At 39.1% G+C, this 11,258-nt stretch overlaps 1 protein-coding gene across 1 annotated transcript; it reads left to right on the top strand.

The window, feature by feature from the left end:
• Positions 1-342: 342 nt before the first annotated feature.
• LOC307190234 (high affinity immunoglobulin epsilon receptor subunit beta-like) lies at positions 343-8,763 on the top strand. Its single transcript, XM_079929295.1, has 7 exons — positions 343-1,196; positions 2,549-2,672; positions 3,210-3,344; positions 5,146-5,202; positions 5,729-5,884; positions 6,245-6,343; positions 7,219-8,763. The coding sequence occupies exons 1-7, from the start codon at positions 1,135-1,137 to the stop codon at positions 7,315-7,317; spliced, it is 732 nt and encodes a 243-aa protein (XP_079785421.1). The 5' UTR covers positions 343-1,134; the 3' UTR covers positions 7,318-8,763.
• The last annotated feature ends 2,495 nt before the right edge of the window (positions 8,764-11,258 follow it).

The following is an 11,258-nucleotide window of genomic DNA, read 5'->3' as shown; positions in this document are numbered from 1 at the left end:
TATGAAAGGTGTGCTAATGTATCTTTTAGTGTCCCCTGTTCACACAAACATCTTACGTTTCTTGGAGAAAGAGAAGAAATTTGTATCACAAACCAGAGAGACAGTACAGATGCACAGAGGTAAACTTTGTAGTATCTTTATAGTTTAATGAAGAGCCATTCCAGATTATGTCTATAATCAAACTGAAACAAAAGAGTCCCAACTCTGTGAATCTCACCTGTATATTCATTTTGCTATGGTCTAGCTAGATATGCTATTAAAATAAGCACGTCAGTTTAGCTCCGACCCTAATTTAGGCATACTGCTTAGGCCAAGGCTGCTTAGACCTACTCATAGAATTTGTTATGAAGTTCATGCTCCTCAGTGTTTCCATAGGCCCATCCTTGCCATCACAAAAACCAAGGCAGCAGAGAGTCAACCTAACCTTTTAGTAGACAACGGAGTCTTCAGTGTGAAAACTTCTTAGCTTTCACACTATCAGGAATGGTTCCCAGGCCTTAGAACTCTGCCTGTCCAGTTTCTGAGACCATCTGCTACAAACAGCCATATATAAGCACTGTCCAAAAGACAGGAAGAAAGAGAAAGACAATAAATATTGAAGTCAAGGACAAATCCAGAGATTCAGAGACTAAGACACACTGATACTTGCAAACTGTGCTTCAGCCTTAGATTACGTGTGAAGCCAAGTCTTCCAAGGACAATTGGAGAACTTCTGGCATAGGAATGGCTGAACCAGGTCACAAGCAGAGAAAGCACCAGGAGAGAAGCCAATCTCTTTATGTCCTGCGGTTCTCTCTCACCTTCTCAGTCCCCACTAAACCGACTCATTTTTAGGTTCTGTAAATCCTGCTGGTTTCAGGCAGAATTATCTTCCAGGAGTCTCAAATTTCCCCATTTCACTCTCATCCCTATTCAGTAGCCCACTCAATTCTGCTCTTCCTTATAACAAGAAAAGCCCTATTGATCTTAACCAGGAAAATTATCTTTCTGACCAATGTCTTAAGCATGAAGATAGTTATCAGTGTCATGAGTCAACCCATCTTAACTGACCATCCGGAGACTCTGTGAGAGGGACCCCACCAAGGCTCATTGTAACACTGCTCTCCACAACCGTATAGCTCAGTTAATGAAAAAATGGACACAGAAATTGGGAGAAGAACAGATCTTGCTCTCCCAAACCCACAAGAGCCCACCAGGTAGGTACAGGTTATTATTTTCTTCTATTTCCAGTCATTTAGTGAACCAGAGATAGTCACAGTGCTGGGGAGATGCCAGATCATGAACATAGGCATGGACCCATCAGGTTTAACTAAAATACAGGGTATAAAGAAGTTATTTGCTATACTTTTTCACTAGTTCTCTCTGGTTGATGGGGAAGAAGGTTTTTACTTAGCTTTTAAATCGGGAACAACTTAAGTTTTCTAACAAAACAGGTGCATATTCTGGGTATGGGGTAGGGGAGTTTGTGTTGGTTTGGCCAATTTTCTGTACGACGTTATGGGAAAAAATCGAATGAACTTTTTGGCCAACCCATACTATCAGTAGAGATCTCTTGCCTATGTGTCTGATGTGTGTTAAGGGACAGAAGGTTTTCGAAATGACCTCGGGCTTCTTTCTGGTTAGTCTTTGTGACTCTCAAGCTGTGGGATCCTGCCCCACTGTTTAGAGGGGAACTGTTCCCAGAGTGAAAGCTGGTGGAGACGTGCATAGTCTAGTTTTCCTTCGAACACCAAAAATTAACACATGTTAAGACTTTCCTCTTAAAGGTTTTAGGAGAAACTAAAGACAGAGCTTTGGGAATCAATATTGGATTGAATATCATTGCAAAATACTGAGTAGACTCTGAAGACACAGTATTTCCAGTTAGCTTCCTCTGAGGATGAAAACAGGAATAGAGATCAACAAATCCTTCAAAACCATTCCTTTATGCACATGAAATTGAGTGTGTCATTGACAAAATATTTTCAGATACATTTCTATGTTAAAAAGACTGAGAGATGCATAGGTAAACATGTCTGTTGGATTGTTTTTAGTTGTACGCATCAATACAGATTAATGAGAAAGAACCTGGTAATAATTCTAGATTAAGAATAAGACTTGGGGGCTTCCCTGGTGGCGCAGTGGTTGAGGGTCCGCCTGCCGATGCAGGGGACGTGGGTTCGTGCCCCGGTCCGGGAAGATCCCACATGCCGCGGAGCAGCTGCGCCCGTGAGCCATGGCCGCTGAGCCTGCGTGTCCGGAGCCTGTAGAGACCACAACAGTGAGAGGCCCGCGCACCGCAAAAAAAAAAAAAGAATAAGACTTGGCCTGGGGCTTTTTTGTTTTTGTTTTTTTTTCCCTTTTGTTCCATCTAATCATTGATGAGACAGTAATCTTGGCCACTAACTTGGACCCTCTGAGCCTCAGAATTTCTTGTACTTTACAGTGAAGATTTTCATTGCAGGATTGTTTTGAAACATAAACAAGCACAATGCCCCTGTCAGTTGAGAGCTTTGCACAGGGAGTTAGAGAATTTTCTCATGGCTGCATTTCTGTTTAAACTTCATAGTGTGCCTGAAATTGAACTTGCAGTAGTATCTCTCCATGATAAGAACTTACTGGAGAAAGCTGCCCCATCCCCACCACGCCAAACGTGGCTGACTCTTTTGAAGAAGGAGCTGGAATTCCTGGGGGTGAGTGAGCCTCCTCTAATCACAACCAGAGTAAAGACTGGCTCTAAGGAAGTGTATTCGTTGGCATCCACATAGTTTCCCCACTCAGACTCAAGAGGAGTGAAATACCTGGTAGACGAAAACTTGACACTTACCCGCACCCTGTTGGGTAAAAAGAAGCATTTCCTCATGAAGACCCGGATAAGAATAGCAAATAGGATCTGTCAACTCTGGTCAGTTGCCAGGTGATTAATATCATCCTGTGAAGGATTTAGAATCTTTATCTTCTCTTAGATGGAAAGAGCCATTATTGATGTCTACCATGAGAATGTAAATAAAGACACAGGAGAAATGTACTGGCTATTCCTGCCTTAAGTCATGCCTACATAAATCCTTCGAGTGGCCAGACGATAGTGGAAAATATTGCATTTGGATACTTTCTCAGGGCTGCCTAAGACACCAAAGCAATTTCTTACATTTTGCCTTGATTATAAGGAAATTGATGTAATCTTAGGAAAACGTCTTCTTATTTCACAAAACTTATGCATTTTTCTACAGGTAACACAAATTCTGATTAGTTTGATATGCTTTTATTTTGGAATAATCGTCTGCTCCGTGTTCAATAATTCAGAATTTAAAGAAGAATTTTTTTCATCATTTAAAGCAGGCTACCCATTCTGGGGAACAGTATTTGTGAGTATATGTCTACAATTGTCTCTGAAATAACACTGTACATGGCTTTTCTTTTATTTAGATCAGATCTGACCAATTGTTTATTCTAGTATTTAGAATATATGAATATATTCTAATATGTAGATATGTAAATATACATACATATTTGCAGTTTACGAAGCACTTTGGGTTGAATATGCTAACACACGTTTATCAGATGAGAAACCTGGGATTAATAAAAGTTAAACATATTACCCAAGAGGCATTTAGCTAATAAAAATTGAAACTAAACTTTCAGAACTCAACTTCAGAAAAATCTCCCTAACACTATCCATCAATAAAGTTATCTTAGTGAAGGGAGGGGGAAGAGATTGCTGAGGTGAGGAGAAGAAGACTGACATCTGAGGAACTTCTACTGTGCCCTAGAAACTCTTTTTTTTTTTTTGCGGTACATGGGCCTCTCACTGTTGTGGCTTCTCCCGTTGTGGAGCACAAGCTCCGGACGCGCAAGCTCAGCGGCCATGGCTCACGGGCCCAGCCACTCCGCGGCATGTGGGATCTTCCTGGACTGGGGCATGAACCCCTGTCCCCTGCATTGGCAGGCAGACTCTCAACCGCTGCGCCACCAGGGAAGCCCCTTAGAAACTCTTTTAGGTGCTTTCTCAGTGCATCCTTTTTAGTCATTGTACTATTTAGAAACTAGATGGCTGAATGAGCTCACAAAAATATACAGCTTTATTGAAGTATAACTGACATGCCATAAATGGCACATTTTAAGGTGTACAATTTGATAAATTTTGACACATGTATACACACGTGAAAACCTTACCACATCCATATAATGAACATACTCATAACTGCCAAAAGTTTCCTTGTTTCCCTTGGTAACCCTTCCCTTCCTCGACCCCTATCTTCCCATCCTTAGGCAATCACTTGTTTTTTGTCACTCCAGATTAGTTTGCATTTCCTAGAGTTTTATATAAATGGAATTATACACCATGTTCTGTCTACTGTCTGGCTTCTTGCACTTGCATAATTATTTTCAATTAATCCATGCTGTTTTTTGGATCAACACTTCATTCACAAGGATATATTATTTTAACCCTAATCACATTGGCTTGGCACTCTGCTAAATACTTAGGTCTCTGGTCACTCGTTCAAGACTCTCCTTGAACCTTTGCCATATTTTATTTGAAACTTCCTTACTGTCTTTTCATTTCAAACAGCTTATTAGATGTCTCTCAACTCATCATACAATCTGAATCTTTGGAATTTTGTTTTAATTTGTGCTATTGGTTGATATCTTCACTAGATCTTTCACCATATGCATTTTCATAATGACTATATGTCTGTACGATACATGGCAGACTCTGGAGACAGACACATGTTTCTGGCCCAAAGGAGTTGACCAACTATAACACACAAGTTGCTCATGAAAGCAAATGATTACCAAAAAATTAGAGTAGTGTTATAATCACATACCAGGGCTGCTGGAACTTACAATATTTAATAGTAACCCATGGACTGTCAGGGTTGGCATCACCTGGGATCCTGCTAGAAATAAAGAATCTCAGGCCTCATCTAGGACTTACTGAGTAAGAATTTGCATTTTAACAAGACTCTCATATAATTCATATGTACATTTAATTTTGAGAAGCTCTCTATAGGAAATAAAAAATAAAATAATAAAATTTAAAAGTAAAGGGGAGCTTTATAGAATACCCACAACTTTACCTTCTATTTGGAGGACGGGGGTGAAAGGGACACAGAGAAGAACAGAGACTCACTGTGCTCTTTTTTTTTCCTCCTCCCTTTTGAACAGTTTGCTATTTCTGGATTTGTGTCAGTTATGTCTGAAAGGAAACATGCACCATATCTGGTGAGTTTGCATTCTGTCTTTGTCCATCCTTGAGAAGGTAAGAAAAATCTAATGTTGAGAGTCTTGAAAAAGGTACGTCGTCATCTCTTATGAGCAAATGTGGATATGTGATATTTTTCCAATCTACTTTGTATTTAATGTAATCACTAAAAATAAAAGCATTAAAATACCAATTGTATCATTTAAAAACAATAAATGTAACTACTCTGACACTTGTTGAAAAAATAACCTCACACCTTCTCTGTCCTCATACTCTAGTCCTACGATCAAATAAATGACTCGTTTCCAATGAAGGAGTCTATTTGAGGAGAGGCTATGAGTATCCACTGGCTTTTCCTGAATGCAGTCCTAGCAAGAAAGTTATAGGTCCTTATTACACAAGTACATTTTCAAGATTTCCCTTTTTCACCTATATTTTAAGTAAATGCAGAGTTTATTGGATATATCCAGCCCTGAAATGCAGACAGGTTTATCGAATACTGTGGCAGGTGCAGGACCAAGTCTAAATGTTGTTCTTTGTCATCAGATACGAGGAAGTCTGGGAGCGAACACTGTCAGCAGCATAGCTGGAGGAATAGGAATCATCATCCTGATCATTAACCTAAAGAAGAGCTCAGCTGGTATCTACCGTTGCCGGGATATTTATGAGGACGACCCCTGCTTTGTGGCTTCTGTTTCCGCTGTATGTATTTCTTGTGGGAAGACTAAGATTCTGGGTCTTAATCTCAGTAAGACGCCTTCTCTTCCTTTCCATGAACACAATCCTTTCTTGCAACCTCAATCACATAATGCAGTGTTCTGGAGGCTCATACCCAGAGATGTGCCGGCCTCCTTCCCCTGCCCCCCCAGCTGAATTCTGCAAGGGTGGAGTCATCTGCTTTGAGTAACCATCTCCTGGTTTTCCCACGTGTCATCTTATAGGAACTGGTCTTGAGGGTGGGCGGTCATGAAAACAAGGGTTGCTGTAAGGGAATGTACTTCTGGGACACCTACCTTGTCACTCTACTTGTCTTTCTGGTTGTTGTTGGTTGTTATTCAACAGGAAATTGTGGCAATGATCCTGTTTCTCACCATTCTGGGGTTTTGCAGTGCTGTGTCACTCACCGTCTATGGGATTGGAGAAGTAATTGAAGGAAATAAGGTAGGCGGAGGCCTGAGATTAAATCCTAAACAATAAGATAAAGAATTCGAGCTTTGTTGCTTAAAAGTATGGCCTGGGTTTCCTGCAACATTTCTTCCAGTTTCAGCATTCCATTTCTCCAAGTTTCAGCACTTTGATTTCCAAATCTCAAGTTTTGAATCAAGCTTTCCACTCACAAATCTCACGGTATATTCCTGTGACTGAGAAGTTTAGGAAAATCGGATCTTCATCATTTTAGAAAATGTAGATGCTTTGAAGTTGATGAGCATGAGAGATGAATATACAGGTAGCAAGTGGTGGAGACACTCAGGTATCTGGGCTCAGTTGCTTTCCCAGAATAGTTCTGTTCTATTTGTTCCTGCTCTCTTTTTTCTTGGCTTTCACCTTCCCACTTGCTCTGAAACCTCAAGCTTGTCTCCTCCCTAATCCGTGACTACCAACTGCATTTCCACTTGTCTTACACATTTTACACCTTTGATGTATGAAAAAGAATTACCAATACCTGATGCACATACATTTACTCAGATCTTCCAGATAAAACATGCTCTCTCCATCTGTCCACTTGCCTGAAGCATTCAAGTCTGGCTGCCTTTTCTGATCACTTTCCTCCAGTGACAGAGGTATAAGACAAGAGATATACCAAAGTTCAGACACAGAATCATCGCAGCAACTTCTCAATGACTGACGATTTCTTCTGAGCCCACTTGGCCAGGCAATCTGGCTTGGTTTGTTAGAGACGGAGGTATTAATTACAGTGTAATGGCAGATGGTGACATTCAGAAAGGCAAAAGGAGATGAGATATGCCTCTTAAGAAAGTCTTCTCGTGGCAGGAAATTCTTGGTGATTGATACTGAATGATTTTTTCCCTCATCAGATTCCAGAAGATCGTCTTTATGAAGAAGTAAACATCTATGCACCAATTTACAGTGAGTTGGAAGATGGAGGGGAGGCAACTTCTCCCACTGATTCGTAAGAATCATGATTCCAGAACATTCTGATTCATAGCAAAGGATCTAGAAAGCCAAGATCTTTGTTTAAGGGACTACTGGCAAACTTTCAATTCTTTCTGTGACCTGCCAACTTTACATTATGACTTATTCTCCAGATGACAAAATTCTATTTTTATTGTTTCCATTCACTTAAATCCCCCTCCATTTGTAAATACGAAAGACTCCTATTTTTCTTGTTTTCTGTGGCTGTTTCACACCCATCCCTTCTGGGACGTCAACAGAAAACAAGAAAAATAAGCATTTACTCTGTGCCTAGAACTGTGCAAATAGAGAAAACAAGAGGAAGGCTGGTTGAGCGTTGAGTTAAACTGAACAGTTTGGTAATATTTGTCTCTTAGCCCCTTTTAGAGTTTACAAGAGCTGCAGATGTATGTGATAGATGCCCCCCACCCCTACGGGATTATAAGCACCTTGAGGGCAAAGTCCACTCAGCAAACATAAACTGAGAACCAACTAAGTAAAGTTTTTCACGTCTGTCTCTCTCACTTTGTGTATCCCAGTATTTTATCCATAGTGGGTACTCAGTGTGAATTTATGGAGTGTAGGGGTGAATATTCAGGGAGGGCATATCACCAGGTCAAGACAGAGGTAGGGTAGAAAAGGAGAAAGAAATGATTCTGAAGGGAATTTGGAGGTGATAAGAAGACCAAATTGACATATATTAGGAATAGAGTTAGGAGGACAGTCAGATGGCGGTTTGAACAGAGATTCTTCAGGTATGTATGAAACATTTTGGTGCAGCTGCATCAGGTTAGCAACGGCTGCTTCCTGCTTGTGTTTGGTCTTATATGGACAAAACAACGCGGTATGTTAGAAGGATCACTGATCTTATAAAGCGCAGGGAGTCTGCATTGGAATCCCAGGCCTATTGCTTATTAGTTGAGTGAGTTGTGGCAAATCATTTAACCTTTTACTTAATCTGGGTTTTCTCATCAGTAAAATTAACATATTAGGAATAATTTACCTGCCAGTGCTAAAAGTGTGTGTGGAAACACACACACACACACACACACAGTATAAATTAAAAGTGCTCTAAAAGAGAAAGAAATTATTAATAAATTAATTAATTCTTATATACATAAAGCAATCTACAAATCTTAGTACTCGCTAATGATATAAAATTTAAGTCCATTTGATCTGAAAGGCTCCACTCTTTTTTTAAACAAAAATTTAATCCTAAGAGCCAAATATGTCAAGAGTAGTCAGTGAAAACAAAGCCACATTTGCTCAGTGAAATCAGCTGTGTTAAAGGACAACAAAAATTTAACCCATTCTATATGAAAAAAAGTATGTCATTACCTTTGAAATAATTGTGTCCTCCATACGTTATTATTATTATTATTTACAATAGGTCCTTGTTGGTTATCTATTTTAAATATAGCAGTGTGTACAGGTCAATCCCAAACTCCCAATCTATACTTCTCCCCCACCCTTCCCCGCTGGTAACCATAACCTGTCCTAAAGTCTCCACTTTCTAAACCCACTTCACTTTCTCTTTAATATGCTTTGTGCTTGACCCCCTCATGTCAACATCCTAGCTTCAAATGTTCTGCCTTCCCTTTTGTGCTTGCTTGAATTTCTTCTTTCTGTAATGCTTATCTTAAATCTCACCTGATTCTTTAAGTTTTTCTAGTTGATTGCTCCTCTCTCTAGAAGATAAGTTTTTCGAATCGAATACACACACCCCTTATACTCTATATTAAACCTTCTGTATGCAAATATTTTATGTCCCCTCAATGATAATATATTTTTTCAAAGGCAAAAAGTCTCATAAAAATCTGTATGTTGCATGAATCACCAACACATTCACGGACACAATATTGTTCAGTAGTGTTTGCAGATTGATGAATAAGCAGCAGGGAGTTTTATTAAGTCACTCAGTATCTGGAGATGGAAACCGTAATGGAGAGATCACTTAATGAAGAACTAGAAAGAAGAATAAATGAATGAAGACATGAGCTAAAATGAAGTCAGTGGAAATGGAGAGAAATGATTGTGTCTAAAACATGGAGAGAAAGAGTATTTGGTCTTCTTGCTAACAAGTTGAATTAAAGGATAAAGTTAGAGAAGCAACTGGTTGATTAACACATTATGTGTTTAAGTCGATCAGAGCACAACGGGTAATGTTGAAAGAAATGATAGGAAGTGAGAAATATGAATTAATAAGTGAGGAGTACAGACAGACCCAGATTAGGTTCAGTTTTAGACTGTCATCTTTAGCAGAAAGACAAATGCAACTAAAGAGTGCCTGGTGGTATCCAGTGTAGAGGGCTGGTAAAGATGGAATTTGGTAACAGAGATTTAGTGTTGTTATAAGAGAGATCATTATTACATGAAGCAGATTGACATTCTAAGAGAATTATTTTGAGATAGAAATAAAGCCAAGTTAACCTGTACATGCCTGTAATCAGAGGGGAAAAGGAGAGAAAATATCTAAGGTAGAATATAAGGGAATTAGGCAGAAAAATGCACTGTGAAACGGTAGATAGCAGGTAGCCCAAAGTAGAGAGAGGTTAGACAACAGAGAATGAATAATCATCAGAGACGGTATCTGCTGACTTGGGTAAGAGAAAAGTCTACAGTGATAAATCAAATCCAGTTAAGATGTAGAAATTGGGCAAAGAAATAGCAGTAGTGAATGAATGCAAAAGGTGCAGAGAAATTCAAAACAGGGTTATGGTGATGAGTGAATGAATAAAATATTTGCAGAGGTATTTAGAGAGAGAGAATGGTGGTATATGTGATGTAAGACATAAAGAGAGGAGACTGTGAATAGAAGATAACGAAGAAAAGTTAAGTTGAGCCAAATGATTTTGTTGTTGTTGATATTTTTATTTTTAAGAGAAGGAAAGAGTAGTTCACACCTTTAGCCTATGTAAAAGAGTCCTGTGGAGGGACTGAAAAAAATCAGCTGGGGGTAGTATTCACAGATTAATTACTAAAATAATTAAGTACATTTAATTTATTTGGGATGCCAAAATTAAAAAGTGATAAGTAGATGTTAATTTCCCCAGATTATGAAAGTGATCACCTAACCACACAACCAATGACTTAAGTGAATTGTCATGTTTTTCTGACCTCAGGACCCTAGGTTTTCTACTTTCATTTTTCTGAAATTAAAATTTTGTTTCTCCAAACTTGACAGCAGCATAAGAATATACCCTTTCACTGCACAGCTGTATCACCATACTTGATCATCTACAATCACATCCCTTTCATGGCATATGTACTCGAATCCAAACTCCTAAACCTGGCCCACCAGGACCTCTAGAAGTGAATCCAGTCTATCTTCATGCTGTGTAATATTTTACACCATTCTTTCCCCGACTCAATTAATGTTTTAACCACATCTTTGACTGTATTTCTATATACATCACACATTTTTTGCCTCAAGATCATTCTGATGATTGTTCTGCCCCTGCCTGCTTTCTATCCCATGCTCACTTCAGGCACACACTGAGGACACAAACAGCATGCTCTTCACATAGATAGCGCCCCAAATTATCTTTTTAAAAATGTCAACCTAAAGGTTATCTTCTCCATGAAGACTGCCTCATGCACACATATTCATCCAGCCATAAGATCCTGCTTCATAATCACTTTACCCCAATGTATTATCGTGTATTGTTAGTATACTTATGACCTCCTTGATGTATCCTCAATCACTGGTATTTGTTCAATAAATCAGAATCATTTAACTTGATTTCTTCTCTGTGTGTGTGTACATGAGGGTGGGGGACTGATCAAGGATAATTGGGAATCAAAGCATCAGTTCAGTGATGCTAAGAACCAAGAACAGTTTCTGGAGTCCTCCTTTTAAACAATGCTTTATCAAATGGGATAATCTATAAACAGCCCCATAGACAGAAAAGAGATTGTAAAAAGAATCATCAGCCATCTCGTC

The sequence above is a fragment of the Stenella coeruleoalba genome (assembly GCF_951394435.1).
Source record: "Stenella coeruleoalba genome assembly, chromosome: 8".
Taxonomy (NCBI): domain Eukaryota; kingdom Metazoa; phylum Chordata; class Mammalia; order Artiodactyla; family Delphinidae; genus Stenella; species Stenella coeruleoalba.
Note: the sequence above shows the minus strand (reverse complement) of the source record. Positions and strands in the feature narration are given on the sequence as shown.

Coding starts and splice junctions, on each gene's coding strand:
- LOC307190234 (XM_079929295.1), top strand. CDS start 1,135: ATGGACACAGAAATTGGGAGAAGAACAGATCTTGCTCTCCCAAACCCA. Junction 3,345..5,145: donor CATTCTGGGGAACAGTATTT/GTGAGTATATGT, acceptor CCTTTTGAACAG/TTTGCTATTTCTGGATTTGT. Junction 5,885..6,244: donor TTGTGGCTTCTGTTTCCGCT/GTATGTATTTCT, acceptor GTTATTCAACAG/GAAATTGTGGCAATGATCCT.